At 43.6% G+C, this 21,285-nt stretch overlaps 1 protein-coding gene across 1 annotated transcript in view; it reads left to right on the top strand.

Annotated features, from left to right (window-relative positions):
- The window catches only part of EPS8L3 (EPS8 signaling adaptor L3), a 186,792-nt gene that overhangs the window by 147,882 nt on the left and 17,625 nt on the right, over positions 1–21,285 (top strand). Inside the window, exons 16-19 of the mRNA XM_077481329.1 lie at positions 8,186–8,276; positions 17,611–17,709; positions 17,806–17,894; positions 20,629–20,761. Coding sequence (XP_077337455.1) covers positions 8,186–8,276; positions 17,611–17,709; positions 17,806–17,894; positions 20,629–20,752 — 403 coding nt within the window. The 3' untranslated portion in view covers positions 20,753–20,761. The remainder of the gene's footprint in view (positions 1–8,185; positions 8,277–17,610; positions 17,710–17,805; positions 17,895–20,628; positions 20,762–21,285) is intronic.

A 21,285-nucleotide genomic window follows, 5' to 3' on the forward strand; every position in this document is an offset into this window, starting at 1 on the left:
TACAGCGGTGGAGCAGATGAGCAGGAGGGTACAGCGGTGGGAAAAATGAGCAGAAGGTGTTCAGAGGTGGGGCAGAAGAGCAGGAGGGTACAGCGGTGGGGCAGATGTGCAGGGACTTACTGTGGTGGAAGAGCCGAGAAGGGGCCACAGCAGTGGGACAGAAGAGTAGGGGGTTACATTGGTGAGACAGATGAGCAGGGGGGTTCAGTGGTGGTGCACATGAGTAGGGGGTTCAGTGGTGGGACAGAAAAGCAGGGGGATAGAGCAGTCAGGCATATGTGAAAGGAAGTTTATTGGTTGGAGAGATGTGCAGGGGGTAGGGCAGAAGAGCAGTGGGGTACAGAGGTGAGACCGATGTGCAGGAGGTACATTGATGGGGCAAAAAAGCAGATGGGTTCAGGTGTTAGAACAGATGAGATTCAGTAGCGATTCAGTAGCGAGACAGAAGAGCATGGGGATACAGCTGTGGAGCAGATGTGCAGGGAGGTGTCATGGTGGGGCAGATGAGAAAAGGGGTACATTGATGGGGCAGATGAGCAGCGGGGATAGAGTGGTGTGGTAGATATGCAGGAGGTATAGTGGTCAGAGGGATGATAAGGGGGTTTAGCGTTGATACAGATGAGCAGGGGGGTTCAGTGTTGGGGCAGATGAGAAGAGGGTTAAGCAGTGGACAGATGAGTGGGGGGTTTCAGTCTTGGGCCAGTTGGGAAGGGGTTACAGCGGTGGGAAATTATTGGGGCAGATGAGAAGGGGGTTACAATGGTGGTACAGATGAGAAGGGGGTGGGGTGTTCAGTGTTGGGCCAGATGAGAAGGAGATTACAGTAGTAAGAAAGATGAATGGGGGGGTTCAGTGTTGGGGCAGATGAGAAGGGGGTTCAGCAGTGGGGCAGAAGAGCAGGGGAGTAAACGATGGGGCAGACGTGAAAGGAGGTGCATTAGTTGGAGAGATGATCAGGGGGTTACAGTGGTTGGGCAGAAGATCAGGGGGCACAGAGGTGGGGCAGATGTACAGGGGGGTACAGTGGCAGGGCAGAGGAGAAAGGAGATACATTGGTGGGACAGATGAGCAGGGGGAGCAGAGGTGGGATAGATGTGCAGGAGGTATAGTGGTGGGGCAGATGAGAAAGGGGGTTACAGTGATGGGGCAGATGAGCAGATAAGTTCAGTGTTACGACAAATGAGAAAATGGTTCAGTGGTAAGACAGAAGAGCATGGGGGTACGGCGGTGGAGCAAATGTGCAGGGGGGTACAGTGGTGGGGCAGGTGAGAAAAGGAGAACATTGGTGGGGCAGATGAGCAGGGGGTTACAGTGGTGGGAGAGAAGAGCAGGGTGGTACAGTGGTGGGGCAGATGAGCAGGGGGTTACAGTGACAGAAGAGCAGGGGGTACAGAGGTGGGGCATATATTCAGGGTGATACAGTGGTGGGGCAGATGTGCAGGGGGTTACAGTGACAGAAGAGCAGGGGGTACAGAGGTGGGGCATATATTCAGGGTGATACAGTGGTGGGGCAGATGTGCAAGGGGTTACAGAGGTGGGACAGATGAGCAGGGGGGTACAGTGGTGAAACAGATTTGCAGGGGGGACAGTGATCTGAGGTGTGAAGGTGCATCAATTGGGGCTGATCTGAAGAGTGGAGTTGCAGGAATTGGGGCTGATCTGAAGTGTGGAGTTGCAGGAATTGGGGCTGATCTGAAGTGTGGAGTTGCAGGAATTGGGGCTGATCTGGAGTGTGGAGTTGCAGGAATTGGGGCTGATCTGGAGTGTGGAGTTGCAGGAATTGGGGCTGATCTGGAGTGTGGAGTTGCAGGAATTGGGGCTGATCTGGAGTGTGGAATTGCAGGAATTGGGGCTGATCTGAAGTGTGGAGTGGCAGGAATTGGGGCTGATCTGAAGTGTGGAGTTGCAGGAATTGGGGCTGATCTGGAGTGTGAAGTTGCAGGAATTGGGGCTGATCTGGAGTGTGGAGTTGCAGGAATTGGGGCTGATCTGGAGTGTGGAGTTGCAGGAATTGGGTCTGATCTGAAGTGTGGAGTTGCAGGAATTGGGTCTGATCTGAAGGGTGAAGTCGCAGAAATTGGGGCTGATCTGGAGTGTGGAGTTGTAGGAATTGGGGCTGATCTGAGGCGTGAGAGTGCAGGTTGTTAATTTCCCACTACTCAAGTAGTTTACAGCATTTACTTTATAAAATGTCTTTTATAAAATCGGCACGCTCAATTTCTTTGAAAATATTTTTCGGCACACTGTGTACAAAAGGTTGCCTACCCCTGTCCTATTGTAATCTTTGTTGACAAACCTCTGCTAATATCTCAGCTTGTTCATAATAATATTCTAATTTGCCACAATTTCTCCTTTATGTAAAACAATGATTGACCCATTATTAACCCACCGAGGGTGATGACAACTGGATTTATGTATTTGTCTGTCACCTTTAAGAAAATGTTGGTTAATCATTTATCTTCCTTCACAAAAATGTCTAAATCTTAAAAAAAAATTCTCAAAATTCCTTTGACCCAGAAATTCTTAAAGCTTTAGGTTATACTGCAACCTACAGGAGGTTTGGACACTGGCAAACAAAGCCCATGGTATAACCCTTCCTACTACCAACATACCTCAGTCATTTGCTAGTGTGCTAGGATGGTGGATGTCTTTTCTTCTGCTGTTTTAAAGACTAACCAGCAATTTTGCTAGTTTTTCTTTATCATTTTTTTCTTTAATCAAGACTCTTCTTTACAATACTGCTGGAGGTTTCCCTTCCAATTTGCATCTATCTGAAACTGAGATAGATGTGAAGTGGAGTGTCTTCCAGGTCCAGAGCCACTGACATTGCTTCTGTGTCTGCACAGTCTCTAAAGACTCATCCAGTGAGTGGGCCTGTCAGACTGAGCATCAGGGACCCACTGATTTTTACCTACAAGTAAGCCTAATGAATATCTCCTAAACTGTTTAGGAGATATTCTCCCTGGATGCAGCCAGTTACGCCACCAGCGCATGCACTCTAAAGGTCGAGCATATGTTGCCGGACCTTCAGAGCTTTGTGCCAGAACCAATGGCTCCGGCCCACATGTGCAGGAGTGATGCCTTATTACAGTTCCAGCCACTGGGGGGGAAGATGTGAGCCCTTTTAGCGGTGACAGAGCTCTGCTGGGAGGCTTCATTCCAAGGTGAGTATTTCATAATGTGCTAGTATGAGATACATAGCACATTATGCAAATGCCTTACAGGTGTTTTTTTTTTTTTTTTTTTTTTTTTAAACAACTGCAGTTTACTACCACTTTAACATTGTGGGATGTCATCCTCTGTGTGAAGAGTTGTGTGTGCTTTGTTTTGCTTGTATTTTTTAAGGTATTTTTTGGAAAAGCAAGGAAATGTAAAAAAAAAACCTGTAGTATATTATTGTGCTTTTACTACGCAAAAATATTACATATACAACCTATTTACAGTTTTATCAAAATACAAGGTATACAAAACACTATACAACACACATACACATACTATCTAACCTTCCTAGCAAATGAGCATTGACAATGTTCTGTATGCTGTAGGAATACACAAACATTTTACTTAGCTTAAGTTATAGCTGTCCCCAGTTTCTGTAGCAAACAGGACTCCAGACATTTCAAGCGATTGCAGGAATCTGGGTTCTTGCCATTTATCTCTGCGTTCTAGTGTTATTCCCCTATGACAGTCTTCCTTGTTCTTGTAAAGTCTTCTCGTGCAGAGCCCTTCCTTAATCTTGTGGAGTCCCACTTTCAGTTTGTGATGTTGGCCTTTTAATTTGTACATTTTTGTTAGCCATTCCCACACGGTGTAGTCCTATCTATCTCTTTCTTTCTACATCAGTTTTCAAGAGAGAAGAATTTTATAACAAAAACTCTAGATAGCACTGTAGTATCATACATGTCATGGGTAACAAAATGTCAAAAAAGTCAAGCCATTATTGACTTAGCTTTGGGTCCAGTGTTTTATAAAGCCCCTCTAAAATAATGGCAATAGCTAAAAATATTTGCATTGCCCAAATATAATACAATGGTATCTATTCCCCATTGTATAAGAAGACAGCAAAACTAGTCATGTGCAAGCATTGCTCCAATGGGATAATCGATATTTCCACAAGAAAACTGATGTTTATTTCTAAAAACAACAAATTTGTGTATGTAAGTCTGAAAAATCACAGAATCTTTAACACAGCTTTGTGTTCTCATTCCCGCCATACAGCATTAAGAAAGTATCTCCCTGCTGTTGTCCCCCATCTCAGTTTCTTCTAATGGGGGACTGCTTGCAGCATGCTTAATTATGGTGTCAATGTGTGAAACCTGGAGCCATGCTGTAATTTACTACTACTACTGTCATGAATGATTTATGACTCAGATTACAGAGTCATTTGCTGATTTTGTATGCAGAGACCACAAGGGTGCTCCTACGCCACCTCCAGCAGATTCCATATCTGATTTACCCTTTAATTCCTCAATGGTTGAGCTTACCTCTGAGGAGTTGTAGTCTTCTGCTATCATCTCCAAGTTAAAGAGGACCATTTCAGCTTTTATTGATGCAATACACACCACCCTGAAGCTAGATGAGTTTCATCAGTGCTGTTTCCAGCATTGAGTCATATAAGGCTCCTAAGGTTGCAAAGACTTTCCCTTTGCCTCTACTTTTCCTGCTATTTCTAGATGAAAATTGTAAGTGTCCTGCTAGATTGTTTTCTCCTCCAAAATGCTTGCGGGTCCTGCATTCGTTTGGTGCAGATTTTTGTAGAAGTGGTCTGCCCATGACTCACCTTGACAAAACGACTGCTATACTGGTGGAAATTGTACCTGCTTTTAAGGACCCAACTGAAAATCCTTTCCAATAATTTGCTCTCATTGGGGGGTCCTACCCTACACCCATTTTTTGTGACTTTAGTTTTGTCAAACCATGTCTGACTGGACATAATTCCTTAAAAGGAATCTTAGAACTGTTGCCATTGACCCTCTGCTCGTTGAATACATGGAGCAGATGGCTGTGGCAATAAATTTTAGCTGTAATTGTATCCAACATACACTAGTATATGGTGCAAATTAATTGTGCAAAAGATTTAAAAATAAATCGCACAGTAATTCATTAACAAATTATGCCATATAAATTCGAATGGGCAAAAAACAAATCAATCACCTTATATGAACAAGAAAATTATAAGCAAAAACTTAATTGTATGTGCAAATTACATCAATATAACAATGGCAGTACATAAATAAATGAAACATCTAACTGCAACACATATTGTGATATCAGTCCAAATTATATCTGTCTCCATGCAATAAAGTGTTATACTTTGTGCACAATCTCAATTTATCCACCGCTTCACTTTCACCTTAGTGCTCGTGCATGCTGCTTACCAGAGCATATAATTCCCACCAGGATCAACCACACTTAGAAATTATCCCCTATAAGGAAACACGACAGTTCGCTCCCAACCTGGTTCACGGATGACCCAATAAGATCCCCTTGTATACCGGTCCAACAGATATATTTTTTCAAAGGGGGAGAACTCATAGTGCATTACTGATTTGCCATGTATTAAAACCATAAAGTATTGCACTTACAGACTAGTAGAGTTTTTAGGCAAACACCCGCAGACACAGCTGCCACACTACTTAAACGGCATGTGCGTGCTGATGTCTCACCACTAGCTCCGTCCGACACGTTTCTTCTTAGAAGGTGTCGACTGGAATTAGATGTTTCATTCATTTATGTACTGCCACAGTTATATTGATGTAATTTGCACATACAATTATGTTTTTGCCTATAATTTTTTTTGTTACATAGTTACATAGTTAGTAAGGTTGAATAAAGACACCAGTCCATCCAGTTCAACCTGAGTGAGTGTCTACAATTGTCCCTATCCTTGTACATTGCACACTCACATTGGTCCCTACCCTCAAGGAGCCCATGATCTAAGGTCCCCATTCATATACTAGGGTCAATTTTGGAGAGAAGCCAATTAACCTACTTGCATGTCTCTGGAGTGTGGGGGGAAACCGGAGTACCTGGAGGAAACCCATGCAGGCACAGGGAGAACATGCAAACTCCAGGCAGGTAGTGTCGTGGTTGGAATTTGAACCAGCGACCCTTCTTACTGCTAGGTGAGAGTGCTAACCACTACACCACTGTGCTGCCCTTGTTCATATAGAATGATTCGTTTTTTGCACATTGCACTTTATATGGCATAATTGGTTCATGAAATACAGTGAGATTTATTTTTAAATCTTCTTGCACATTGTATGTTGTATGAAATGCTTATGTAGCACAGTATTCAGCTACTTTTTTTATGCAGCAGTCTCGCTATTCACAGCCAAGCACGAGTCCCAACAATGTTTGGAATAAATTTCAGCTGTAATGGCTTACTTGAAACCTTCTGCCTTATTTCTTGCATTTGTCCCCTAACAGTACATATGCATTGGCACTTTGGCTGGACTACGGAACTGTCTTGTAAGAAGCAGTTGATTCACATAGCCTTTAAACGGACGGTTCCTCTTAATACCAGCTCTAGATGTTTTTTTCAAGAATGTTAATAGGGACAAGAGTACCCCTCCTCACAGCTGAAAAAGCCTAAGGAGAAGGCTGTGAAGTTGTCTCTATCATGTAACTGGTAGCAGAGCCTTATACGATGAGGAAGGCCTCTCTTACACCTCTGACTCGGGCCCCTGGTAGTGTAGACAGGAGGTGCAGGAGTGCAGAGTGCCACAATTGCCTGAAAGTCTTGCTAGCAGCAAGGCAGGATAAGCCATGAGATGGCTTCAACAAGCAGGTGAGCAGACGGGCAGCTGGCGAATGGCAGACTGAAGCACGCTGGTACTGGAGACAGCAGGCAGGTGAGGCATGCACTGGTAGCAGACTGAAGAACAGCAGGCACAGCAGGATGTGTCTGAAAGCAGAGTCATGCAATCTGGGTCATACACTGGCAGGACAAATCAGGTACAGAGGAGCAGGCAATAGCGTGGTCTGGGTAAAACCTTTGCAGAGACTTGAACAGCTTGCATTCTATATGCAGCGTGCAAGAGGTAATGTCCCAGGATGCAAGTTTTGTTCATGCCATCTTTTTTTTTTTGTTTCTTCAGACTTTCCTGTGTGTCCATTGTTCTCTCTCAAGACTTCTGGACCAGGGTGTTAGATTTCAGGGGTTTTACTCCAACCTGTTTACAACAAACTTCAAAAAAAGGCATTTGCCTGATATTGGATTTGAATGTTTATATTCATGCCCCAAATTTACACATAAAATTAACCAGATCTGTCATTACCTCCCTTCCCCTGTACAAAAAAAGATGCTTAACATGTGCTCTTTTTTCCAGCTCACCAAGGCTTTCCGTACTTTACCATAGCAAGCCTATACTACAAGTACATGGCCCTGACATTCAGCCTGTTTGACACTTTGGATGTTCACCATGATGCTGGATATTATGCATATCCTGTTGTGTTTTTGGGGTATCCCTAACATAGGATACTTGGCCAACCTGCTTCTTTTGAGGGAACGCTCAGGCAATTCTCAGCGTACTTAACAAAGGCACTAGTCTTTTAAGCATTCAAAGGGTAACTGTTTAATAGCAAATAGACCTGACTAACTTTGCTGTTGAGCAACAGAACAAGGACTGTTTAGTAGCGTTTTGATTTCACTTGGCAGAGTGAAATGACATGAAAGGAATGTGTAGCTGGCCTACTGTATGATAAACGCAAATCTACCTGAGTGTGAGAATGATCTGATTAACCTTTTTTGTAGATTGCTAATACCAGCATTATCTAGATTGTCCACATGCCCCGTTTCATGTATTTATATTCAAAATATTGAAACATTCTGGACATTTGAGGGATAAATTGTGTCCCCATGTTTTAAGTGTTTTAATGTTCAGGGGTTATTCAGTGTCGACTGATTTAGGTGTTATTTGGAAAAATAACATGTATCATTGCTCTTATATGCATTTTGTATTGTTGATGTTAAATGTGGAGGAAACAAAATTTCCATAATGTTTTCTGCTTAATTTTAATCTTTCTAGTGTACATTGTACTGAAGCAATACTGTATATCACAAAATGCTTTATATTAGATACAGTGTAAACTCACTCTGGTTATCTTATCTGCCAGTTTTACAACAGTTTGCCAATTGTTTAAATTGAGTCCACTGACAATTTTGTAATTGAATCATATACAGAAATTTTGAAAAAATACCTGTAAGAGTTCTTCACGACTTTGAAGCCAGAAATGAACGTGAACTGTCAGTAAGAAAAGAAGATAGTGTAAAGGTAACAAATGATTTTTGTTTTGCAGATGTGCTTTGCAATGCAGTATGTGGTTCTTTTAGTATGAAGTCTCACAAATTACAATGATTTAAACAATAGCAACCAATAGTATTGCCTAATGCACTCAACAATAACTTTTCCACCAACCTTATCACATGAATCAAACCAAATCAATTGAAAACCACCTTCAACTTAATTAATTAAAAAGAGAGTTTATTTAGTATATGTACAGTTTGCCTGTTTGCTGAATGGTGCGCTTTCAGAAAAGAAAGAGTCATCTCTTATTGCACAGGCTTCACCTTGCAGACTGTGGTGGCACTTCGCAGAGCACGTCCCCAGAATGCTCTCCTGTTTGTCTCAGAATATACCCACAGAATGTGGCCCTTTTTGTCCCTGAATAATGAATAAGTCTTCCTCTGCTTCCTAAATGACCCTGCTTTGCTGCCGAATTATTGTGCCCATTTTTCACCCACTTTTCTAATAAATTTAATGAATGTGCTACTTTTTGCTTTTGAGACTTGCATAGAAGTGTGCTATAGTCTTAGTTAAAGAGTAGAGACTTTGTTGATATCACATATCACAATATGGAATCTCTACTTGTGTGGTAGGAATTCGGCTTTCTCTGAATTTCAATATGAAATAAGAGAATGAATTTGATGGGACCAAGTTTTGCAAATTTCACCAGTTCAGGTGCAAATTTTTGCCTAAATTCACACCTGAACTGCACCCAAAAACACACATGACCCTTTTCAAAACCGCACATGACCCTTTTCAAAACCGCACCACAGCCGTCCCGGACATGTGTGAACCGGCTTTATTGAGAGACGGTCACATTCACATGTTATGCGAATTGGATGTGGTTAAAAACCCAGCCTTAAGCCTTAAGGTGTCACATCATTTACCACAGGAACATTTGTGTCCCAAAACTGGAAAACTATAATTTTTGTTTAAACCTGATAAAACTATACCGAAATATTATTAAAACATACATAAAAGAATAGAATATTGTTTTCATTAGTAGTACCACAAATATATACAGTACGTAGCATGATATTCCCATTAATTTATCATTTAACCTCAAACAGTGTTGGAACTACCAGGGTCGCAAAAGTCGCTGTTGCGACTGGGCCCTGGCGCTCCTCCACCTTGGGGGGCCCTGGGCCACTCCCCCAGAAAAATCCGGTTTAGACACTGTGCTAATTCACGGAGTCCAGTGCCGGGGAGCAAGCTCCAGCACTAAGTTCTGGTTCCCTGACTAACAGGGTGCGGGTATGTCTAATAGCCGACTGCCTGCACACATCACACACACCTCACTGAAGCTGGCTCCTCCCTCTTGACTCCTATGTTTTCCTGTATACAGACAGGAGGAGCTGGGGAGGAGGAGTATGGAACAGGAAGAGCCACGCTGCTGAGGTCTGTGTATTTTGCTTCGGGGGGGAGGGGGAGGAAATATGAGAATACACCTGGAAGGGAGATAGATTGTCGGTAAGAGGATGTGCTGAGGAGTGCTTTGAGAGAGTAGAGGACAGGGTGCTGGGGGGGTGGGGGATCGGATTTGACACTACACCTTGCAGCTCTAACAGCACCCCATTGTGGGGCTTGCGGCTCTGGCGGCACCCCCAACCCCCCTGTGTGGCTCGTGGCTCTTATCTCTGACAGACACCCTTTGATCAGGCACTCCTCTCCAAGTTTACCAGAGCAGCGGCAGAGGTATCCTTCCTCTGGTCCAGCGTGTGCCTCCTCCACTCCTCTTCCTAGGCACCAGTCATCCAATAGGGTGGCCTAGTGCTTTGGCCAATCAGGAAACATGTCGGACACCCTGCCTCCTGATTGACGGGGAAGAAGGTTAGTGTGAAAATAGCAAAAATAAATTCACTATCATCACACAAATGGGTGGGATCAGGGCGCACTCTCTGTGCCTCGAGCCCACCCTATTTTGAAGCCTATTAGAGCCTCTGGTTCTAATAAGGTGTTTAAAAAAAACACCCCCTCCCACCCCTGCCATAGGAGTTCATGCATCCGGCGTCCTGAAAGGGGCTGGGCGCATAACTGCCAGGTTATATGTACAGGTAGTGGTTGCATTTGGATCGTCCACTAGGATTTTACATTGGAAGAAGCATTCCTATGTGACGTTGATGGATCAGTGTTTTTTTTCTTAAACCCTCACTTCTCCTTCCAGGTTATCTTTGCTGCCTAAAAACTTCATTTTAACAACCTCTCTGCTGGTGTAAATTTAAGTTGTAAGTTGTAAGTAAACATCGCCTATGGAGATTTTTAAGAGTAAAAGTTTGTCGTCATTCCACAAGCGGGCGCAGTTTTGAAGCATGACATGTTGGTTATTAATTTACTTAGTGTAACATTATCTTTCACAATATAAAAAAAATGGGCTAACTTTACTGTTGTCTTATTTTTTAATTAAAAAAAGTGTATTTTTCCCCCCAAAAAAAGCGAGCTTGTAAGACCGCTGTGCAAATACGGTGTGAAATTATTGCAATGACCGCCATTTTATTCTCTAGGGTGTTAGAAAAAAAAAAGTATAATGTTTGGGGGGGGGGGGGGTCTAAGTAAATTAGGTCACTGGTACATAGGGACTTTAAAAGGTGAAACATCATAAATCAAATATATTATGTAAAAAAATATTTTATTTTTGAACAACAAAAACAAGAATTTGTTCTTTAAAATATACAAGAGAAAAGGAAATACATGATGGCTAGTACAGTAAATTATGCATTAAAAATTATGCAGCAAGGTGATACTTCCCAACATGTTTCACCCCTATATTGGGCTTCCTCAGGGGATGCTGTCTGTTTGTACAATATAATGCCTTCTAGTAAAGAACAATAGAATATTTTAAATTAATTCAAAAAGCATATGGATACACAAAATTTTATATCTACGGTTTAAAGTTGTGCAAAGGCTTCTCACCTATCAGGCCACCATTGCTTACCACTATTTCCTAAAATGTTCAGCTACGTCAAAAAAAAAAAAAAAAACAGTGCCAAAAGGTGGCCACAGATGGCAAATAATGGCCAGCTAAAAAAGAAGAGAAGAAAATAAATAATAATTGTCCCATGAATGCTGGGTGGGATGATGCCTTCCCAGCAAACAAAGGCAGGAAATTAAATAAACTAAACTAACTTGACAGGGTTTTGCAACTGACTTGATAACAAGGACCCCACACCTCCTTCTGCTAAGGTTTGCTTTGAAACTATCAATGGATAATTAATAATAATTATAACTTGCCCAAATACATCAGTAAGAAGGCAGTATGTATATAGGTTGGTCCTCCAGCAGCGGCTTTGCAATTGCACTTGTCGTTGGTGGAGTAAAGAAAAAGACATTTCTAAAAATTCAAGAAGTCTTTGCAATTACCTGGAGGAGATATAACAGCATGCTTGTATCCTTTGGTTCCCGCAGCGTCATTTCCCTGCATACAGAGGCTCTATATACTGTACCATCCATCCAGTTGGATGTGCCCCGAATGCCCGTGTGCCTGCCGTTCCAAAGGCGTACTCGCTGCCGCCAGGTCCTAAGGCATGCACGAGAGAGGTGAACCTCGGGCTTCCTCCAATGGACTGGAGAGGAGCTCCTCGCATGTCCATGACAAATGAGGGTTCTGGGAACTGGCAAAAAAAACACGCAACGGCTGCACAGTGAATCGGGTTTCCTGTATATACACAGGAACACTCTGGGCATCCATATAATCACCCAAAGAGGCATTTGGGGAATGTTAGCGCACGAAAACACCCCATAATGGCAGAAACGATCTAACTGATGTAAAACAAGGGGAAAAAAAGGCTATGGATATTGGGTGACAAAGTGTCGCCTAAAAGCAGGGAGACGTAGATGCATTTACAAATTGGTTTTGAATTATTGGTTGTTAATAAAGGTAATATTAGAAGTCAATTTTCAAAAAACAATACTTAGTATACTTAAACAAAATATATTGATAGCAATTCATAAAGAGATACTAAATTCAGATCATTGAAGTACAAAATAAATCATAAAAGGTCAATAACAACAATATTTTGTGTATACACCATTTGTAAGTTTACATGTAACATGCACTATATTTAAATAATTGTTATGGCCAATGGGGGGAGAGAGGATATTACAAAAATGGGGGGTGGGGGAGAGGAAGAGAGAGTGAGGAAAGGGGAGAAGGGAGGGGGGGGGCATTGAAAAAGAAGATGTTGTTGATATTCTCAGGACTCATAACCAAAATAAAAATAAAAAAATAGATAGTAAAAGAGGGGGAAAAAGAGACAAAGAGACAGGGAGAAAAAACAAACAAACTTTTCTAGCAAAGAAAACTGTTTTTAACTTGTAAACAACAAATCTCAGAAAGAGACTTGGTCCTTAAGAGCCCATTCACACAGGGGCAACTCCTGATCCGACTTCAGGTCGCCCCTAGTCGCCTCAGGTCGGACAACATTTAAAAAGCAATGTAAGTGAATGAGAGCCGTCTTAATGCACACTACTGAAGTCGCTCCGACTTCAGAAAAGGTTCCTGTACTACTTCTATCCGACTTGTAGGCGACCGGTACCCATTGATTTCAATGGAGATCGCCTCCAAGTTGGATCTCCGTCTATACGGAGGCGACTTTGACAGAATTATTAGCTCTGAAGGGGGAACTCCACGGCAAATTTCTGAAAAAAATTTGGCGTGGGTTCCCCCTCCGAGAGCATACCAGGCCCTTAGGTCTGGTATGGATTCCAAGGGGAACCCCCTACGCCGAAAAAACGGCGTGGGGGTCCCCCCCAGATCCACACCAGACCCTTATCCGAGCACGCTACCCGGCCGGCCAGGAAAGGGGGTGGGGACGAGCGGGCGCCCCCCCCTCCTGAGCCGTACCAGGCCGCGTGCCCTCAACATGGGGGGGTGCCTTGGGGGAGGGGGGGCGTGCGGCCCCCCCACCCCAAAGCACCTTGTCCCCATGTCGATGAGGACAAGGGCCTCTTCCCGACAACCCTGGCCGTTGGTTGTCGGGGTCTGCGGGCGGGGGGCTTATCGGAATCCGGGAGCCCCCTTTAATAAGGGGGCCCCCGGATACCGGCCCCCCACCCTATGTGAATGAGTATGGGGTACAATGTACCCCTACCCATTCACCTGTGGAAAAAAAGTACAAAAAAAAAACACAACACAGGGAAAAAATATTTTATTGCACAGCTCCGGGGGTCTTCCATCTTCGGGGGTCTTCTCGCCGGACTCCTCCGCTATCTTCTTGTAGCTCTTTTGCTAGCGGAGGAGTCCGGCTTTCTTCCTCCCCGCCGCCGGCCTCTTCTCCCGACTTCGGGGGTCTTGTCCCCCTCTTCGGTTCTTCTGCCGGGCCACCGCGCCTTCTTATAGCTCTTTTGCAGGCGGTGGCCCGGTCTTCTGTCGCCGCCGCCGCCTTCCGTTCTTCTTCTTCTTCTTCTTCTTCTTCTTCTTCTTCTTCTCCAGGAGATGTTGACACGACGCTCTCTCCGGCCACAATGCCAGGGACGCGCTCCGCTGCCACTTATATAGGGACAATGGGGCGGTGTCACATGGGTTGATGTCACATGGGTTGGTCACATGGGTTGATGTCACATGGTAAGGGGGCGGGGTCACCATGTGACATTAACCCATGTGACCAACCCATGTGACATCAACCCATGTGACACCGCCCCATTGTCCCTATATAAGTGGCAGCGGAGCGCGTCCCTGGCATTGTGGCCGGAGAGAGCGTCGTGTCAACATCTCCTGGAGAAGAAGAAGAAGAAGAAGAAGAAGAAGAAGAATGGAAGGCGGCGGCGGCGGCGGCGACAGAAGACCGGGCCACCGCCTGCAAAAGAGCTATAAGAAGGCGCGGTGGCCCGGCAGAAGAACCGAAGAGGGGGACAAGACCCCCGAAGTCGGGAGAAGAGGCCGGCGGCGGGGAGGAAGAAAGCCGGACTCCTCCGCTAGCAAAAGAGCTACAAGAAGATAGCGGAGGAGTCCGGCGAGAAGACCCCCGAAGACGGAAGACCCCCGGAGCTGTGCAATAAAATATTTTTTCCCTGTGTTGTGTTTTTTTTTTGTACTTTTTTTCCACAGGTGAATGGGTAGGGGTACATTGTACCCCATACTCATTCACATAGGGTGGGGGGCCGGTATCCGGGGGCCCCCTTATTAAAGGGGGCTCCCGGATTCCGATAAGCCCCCCGCCCGCAGACCCCGACAACCAACGGCCAGGGTTGTCGGGAAGAGGCCCTTGTCCTCATCGACATGGGGACAAGGTGCTTTGGGGTGGGGGGGCCGCACGCCCCCCCTCCCCCAAGGCACCCCCCCATGTTGAGGGCACGCGGCCTGGTACGGCTCAGGAGGGGGGGGGCCGCCCGCTCGTCCCCACCCCCTTTCCTGGCCGGCCGGGTAGCGTGCTCGGATAAGGGTCTGGTGTGGATCTGGGGGGGACCCCCACGCCGTTTTTTCGGCGTAGGGGGTTCCCCTTGGAATCCATACCAGACCTAAGGGCCTGGTATGCTCTCGGAGGGGGAACCCACGCCAAATTTTTTTCAGAAATTTGCCGTGGATTTCCCCCTTGAGCTCATTCTCTGCTTGGCCTCGGCAAAAGTCGCCTGGCCTGGGGCGACTTGTAAGTCGTCCCAAGTCGGGCTTGAAGTCATCACAAGTCGTTTTGAAGTCGTCCCAAGTCGCGCTGTGATCTTAACTCAAGTCGTGTCCAAGTTGCCTGACTCAAGTCGCCTACAAGTCGTGTTGCTCCTGTGTGAATGGGCTCTAAGTGTTTAATGCAAATATTCTGTTTGCTTTGCTTGCAGCAGCTTGGCCCTGCATTCCATTACTGAGCCTATCATCTACTAGGACCCCCAGGTCCTTTTCAATCCTAGATTCCCCCAGAGGTTCTCTACCTACTGAGTAGATCGCATTCATATTTTTGCCACCCAAATACATTATTTTAAATTTTTCTACATTAAACCTCATTTGCCATGTAGTTGCCCAGCCCATTAATTTGTTCAGATCTTCTCGCAAAGCTTCCACATCCTGCGGAGAAGTTATTACTCTGCTTCGCTTAGTATTGTCCGCAAATACAGAGATTGAGCTGTTTATCTCATCCTCCAGGTCGTTTATGAATAAATTAAATAGGATTGGTCCCAGGACAGAACCCTGGGGGACCCCACTTTCCACCCTGGACCATTCTGAGTAATCCCCATTTATCACTACCCTCTGAACTCGCCCCTGTAGCCAGTTTTCAATCCATGTACCCATCCTATGGTCCATGCCAACAGACCTTAATTTGTACAGTAAACATTTATGGGGAACTGTATCAAATGCTATATTGAATATAGTCCCTTATCATCCCCTCCAAGCGATGGCGTACAATTGATTTTAGGTTCTTTGGTCTGCAATTCCCAGGGATTTATCTTGGCCCTTTTTGAAATATTAGTGTTACATTGTCTTTTCTCCACTCAGTTGGTACCATTCCAGCCAGTAGACTATTCATAAGAATTAGGGAAAATGGTCTAGCAATTACTTGAGTTCCTTAAGGACCCTCGGTTGCAAGCCATCTGGTCCTGGACACTGGTGACTTATTAATGTTCAGTTTTTCAAGTCTATTTCTAATTATGTCCTCTGCCATAAAAGTGCTTCCTGTGACGTGTCATGAGGATAAACATTGCAGTTTGGGTTACTGAAGCCCCACAATTCCCTTGTGAAAACTGAGGAGAAGAATAAATGCAATACCTTCACCATCCTTAGTAACCAGATTCCCTTCATCATTCTTTAGGAGACCAATATGATTTGACCTCCCTTTCTTACTATTTATGTACTTAAAGAATGTCTTTGGATTTTGTTTAATCTCTTCCACTATGTGCCTTTTGTATTCTATCTTAGCCACCCTGATTGCATCTTTACATTTCTTGTTGCATTCTTTGTAAAGTTGGAATGCTGATGATGATCCCTCAGCCTTGTATTTTTTGAAGGCCATTGGGATGCACTGGCTAATGCCCTTATTTAATATGCTCTTAAAGCATACCCATTTTTCTTCCGTGTTCTTTGTTCCTAAGATTTATCCCAATTATTATCTTCTATCAAGGATCATAGTTTAGGTAAGTTGGCTCTTTTGAAAGTCTTTGTATTCCCCTTATGTTTCCTATTTGTGTGATTTATACTAAAACGAATTGACCTGTTATCGCTGTTTCCTAAATTGGTCCATATTTCCACATCTGTGATCAGGTCTGTATTGTTGGTAATCAGTAGGTCTAGTAATGCTTTGTTTATAGTTGGTGCATTTACCATCTGACCTATGAAATTGTCCTGCAAGACATTTAGGAACTGGTGAGCCTTAGATGAATGCATGGTTCCTTCCACCCAGTCTAAGTCTGGATAATTAAAATTCCCCATTATAATGACACTTCCCATTCTTGCCGCTAATCCAAATTGCGATAGGAGGTCTGCCTCCTCTTCTCCCCTCTGGGACCTATAGCATATTACTTTCCCCTTAGTTTTCTCCCTTTGTAGCTGCACCCATAAGGATTCCACCTCCTAATTTGCGCCCTGAGTGATGTCATCTCTCACATTCACTTGTACATCATTTTTGATATACAGGTACGACCCTCCATCCTTTTTTACCCTTTTTTATATATTTTTTTATTATTTATCTATGGGCTAAGTCATTGGCTGTGACTGTAGGGTATTTTGTGGTTGATTTAGATTTATTATTTTGTACATTTCCTTTAACCCCAGTTTTTTGCTGTGGTGTCAGCCATCCACCCAAAGTAAGGCAGGTTAAGATTGTACCCATGAGTGTGTATATATAAGAGGAGGTAAGTCTGTTTGGCATAGCTCTGATTAAGGGGGTGTGACCTCTGAAATTAGTCAGCCTGCCAACCGAGTGATGCATGGGATTAAGTATTGTTCCATTACCACTGGTCTGTGTTTGGTCTGATACACTGCCTGTTTATCACTTTTGTGAGTATCCAATTGGTATTTGTATTTTAGTTCAATAAAAGCTTATGGTAATGCGCTAGGCATTTGCACTCTCCTGTTTGTTATTTTTATAGTAAATCAAATATATACAGTCATGGAGCAAAGAATCATAGGAACCGGCCACAGGAGTAGCTAGGAATAAAATGAAACGAGAAATGGTGACAAATAAAGATGTAAAAAGTACAGTAATCAACAGCATCCAATAAAAAAATCATCCTTTTCTGACCTTACTACAAAAACTATAACCTGTTTCTCAAAAGTTTCTTCACTTTGCAATGCTTTGCTGAATATGCCACGATAGATCACTGTCTTATAGCATGGATGTTTCCTTTGCTTAGAAGAATGTAACCCACTTTTGTCTTGTTATTTTATTGTTTATTTGTATTGCAGGTTCTAGATCAGAGCAGACAGTGGTGGCTGGTTGAGAATTCCCAGGGGCACAGGGGTTTCATCCCAAGCAATATACTAGAGAGCACAGATAATGGACAGGTATATAGATGGCTAAATGTGTTTTGCTGTATATGACTCAACAAATGAGTTTGGTAGTTTGCTACTGAAAACTATATCTGTTTTGCTGCACTACAGTTGCCGGAACAATCAGTGACATCGTTAAAACCAAGTTCAGCCCCAGAAGAAGTGTCAGCATGGTTAAAAAATAGGGGATTCTCAAGGATGTAAGTATTGTTATTTACTGACCAGACTTGGCTCAATACATTAATAGTCATAAAAGAAAGATGCTAGGACAAAAGAATAAGAGCTATCTTACAGTGGTGTGTAAAAGTGTTTGCCCCCTTCCTCATTTCCTGTTCCTTTGCATGTTTGTCACACTTAAGTGTTTCGGAACATCAAACCAATTTAAACAATAGTCAAGGACAACACAAGTAAACACAAAATGCAATTTGTAAATGAAGGTGTTTATTATTAAAGGTGAAAAAAATCCAAACCATCATGGCCCTGTGTGAAAAAGCCTAAACCTAATAACTGGTTGGGCCACCCTTAGCAGCAACAACTGCAACCAAGCGTTTGCGATAACGTGCAATGAGGCTTTTACAGCGTCCTGGAGGAATTTTGGCCCACTCATCTTTGCAGAATTGTCCTAATTCAGTTACATTAGAGGGTTTTCGAGCATGAACGGCCTTTTTAAGGTCATACCACAACATCTCAATAGGATTCAGGTCAGGACTTTGGCTAGGCCACTCCAAAGTCTTCATTTTGTTTTTCTTCAGCCATTCGGTGGTGGACTTGCTGGTGTGTTTAGGATCATTGTCCTGCTGCAGAACCCAAGTTCGTTTCAGCTTGAGTACACGAACAGATGGTCGGACATTCTCCTTCAGGATCTCTTGGTAGACAGCAGAATTCATAGTTCCTTTTATCACGGCAAGTCTTCCAGGTCCTGAAGCAGCAAAACAAATAAATATTTTACTGTTGGTATAATGTTCTTTTTATGAAATGCAGTGTTCCTTCTACGCCAGATATACTTGGACACACACCTTCCAAAGAGTTCCACTTTTGTCTCATCGGTCCACAGAATGTTGTCCCAAAAGTCTTGGGGATCATCAAGATGTGTTGTGGAGAAATTGAGACGAGCTTTGATGTTCTTTTTGCTCAGCAGTGGTTTTCTCCTTGGAACTCTGCCATGCAGGCCATTTTTGCCCAGTCTTTTCCTGATGGTGGAGGCATGAACGCTGACCTTAACTGAGGCAAGTGAGGCCTGCAGTTCCTTGGACGTTGTTGTGGGGTCTTTTGTGACCTCTTGGATGAGTCGTCGCTGCGCTCTTGGGGTAATTTTGGGCGGCCGGCCACTCCTGGGAAAGTTCACCACTGTTCCATGTCTTCGCCATTTGTGGATAATGGCTCTCACTGTGGTTCGCTGGATTCCCAAAGCTTTGGAAATGGCTTTATAACCCTTTCCAGACTGATAGATCTCAATTACTTTCTTTCTCAATTGTTCCTGAATTTTTTTGGGTCTCGGCATGATGTGTAGCTTTTAAGGATCTTCTGGTGGACCTTACTGTGTCAAGCAGCTCCTATTTAAGTGATGCCTTGATTGTGAACAGGTGTGGCAATAATCAGGCCTGGGTGTGGCTAGAGAAATTGAACTAAGGTGTGGACAACCACAGTTATAGTATGTTTTAACAAGGGGGGCAATCACTTTTTCACACAGGGCCATGATGGTTTGGATTTTTTTTCACCTTTAATAATAAACACCTTCATTTACAAATTGCATTTTGTGTTTACTTGTGTTGTCCTTGACTATTGTTTAAATTGGTTTGATGTTCCGAAACACTTAAGTGTGACAAACATGCAAAGGAACAGGAAATGAGGAAGGGGGCAAACGCTTTTTCACACCACTGTAGCTGACTTATTTTTGAAGGGACATACTAAAGTACTGTTATTCATTTTTTGTCCCCTCAAATTTGTGAGTATTTAATAGAATGGGTAATCGGCCAAATGATTAGGCAGGAAGTAACTGTAACTTGTACTTTACCAAACAGGTGAAAAATTTTAATTAATACGGAAAAACAGGTTTGGGATGGCAAAAAACATGCATATTCTTCAGAATAATGAAAGCTGCACAAACATGGACTCCTCACAGCATTGTCTCTTTGACAGATTCAGGGTCAATTTACTGCATAGCATAGTCTGTAATAACCTCTAACAACAGAGAATCACTACTTCAGTAACACAATACACAACACAGCTACTTTTGATTATCCTTATAGATAGCGTCTCTCACAGTAAAGTCTAGAATAGCTCTGGTAACAGAGGTAAACAGCTGGAGGTATACAAGGCCTATAGACAAAGCCACACCCTATTGGAACAGGAAGATTGTGGAAGCAGTTGGGGAGGAGCTCTTCACAGCAGTTGGGTCTTTTGGATAAGTGGCATGCAAATAGGCTTTGGCCCAGCAGCCTGTATGCCAGTTCTGACTGTGGAAGGCCATTAAACTGGCTATAGATCACTTGCCCCAGCTACCTCTGACTTATCAGGTGTGGCCCCTCTGAGCTTCTGAGGGAGGGAAGCTGGGGAACTTTTCCTCCCTGGGAGTGTCCAGGAACCCAGGGAGTTATTGGAAAAGAAGGTAAAGGGGCTGCAGCTTGTAAATGAGCATTGTGTGCACACCTCAATGACCTGGAATAAACATTTGCATAATGTCATGATGCTCCATATGCACATGCTTACTCTGGATTAGTAACTCACTAACCAGTGAAGCAGGGATAAGTGTAATATGAGTAGAACAAGCACGTTTAAAATTAAGTTAGCGATGTCAGCTCCCATATTGCAGTCCTCAAAGAATGCCTTTGAACAAATTAAGGAAATAAGTGTTCAACTTTTCCTAAAATGCTATCACAAGGACATCCTTTTACATCCTCCTTTAAAATAACCTTAATGTTTCCTATTTTACAGCACTGTCAAGTCCTTAGGAATTCTGACTGGTAGTCAGCTGCTGGAACTGTCCCGTGAGGACCTAAAGAGAGTTTGTCCCGAAGAAGGTGGTCGTGTATTTTCTCAGCTCAATGAAGTTCGATAATCTCTAGGAGTAAGCTGTTCATTAAATATTTGTGCACTAGCAATACATTGTACATGAAGATCAAGATTATATTTTTAATATTGGGAGTAAGACATACTCCTAAGGATTGTTTTGCAAGATGGTAATGGCATGTTATAGAATGGGCTTCTTTTTACATTTGTTCTTTATCTAGTTTACTATTTAAAATACAGAGGGCTGTATGCACACAGTGGTCAATGATACACATGTTCTAAGCTAGCCTTGCAGCCAGGCAATTAGTTCAATCAGCCTGGCATTTTCAGCCACATGGCCTGGGAACCCTTTTAATTTTCTTCTCCAGTCCATCACCATGTCACATTCTGTTGGCTGCACATATAAGTCTAAAACCAAACTGATAGAAGGAGCATTGGCATGCGCTTAATTCAAGATGGTGCCTGCACACAGGGAGGCAGAAGCTCATTGAGAACAGCCAGAGTCCGACAGCACTCACGAGTAAAAATCTACAATGCCAGCTGTGAAAAAGACTCACTGCCTAAATCTGATACACTCCTGAA

The sequence above is a fragment of the Lithobates pipiens genome, unplaced genomic scaffold, assembly GCF_037356315.1.
Source record: "Lithobates pipiens isolate NorthernLeopardFrog02 unplaced genomic scaffold, aLitPip1_a1.2 Scaffold_16, whole genome shotgun sequence".
NCBI lineage: Eukaryota > Metazoa > Chordata > Amphibia > Anura > Ranidae > Lithobates > Lithobates pipiens.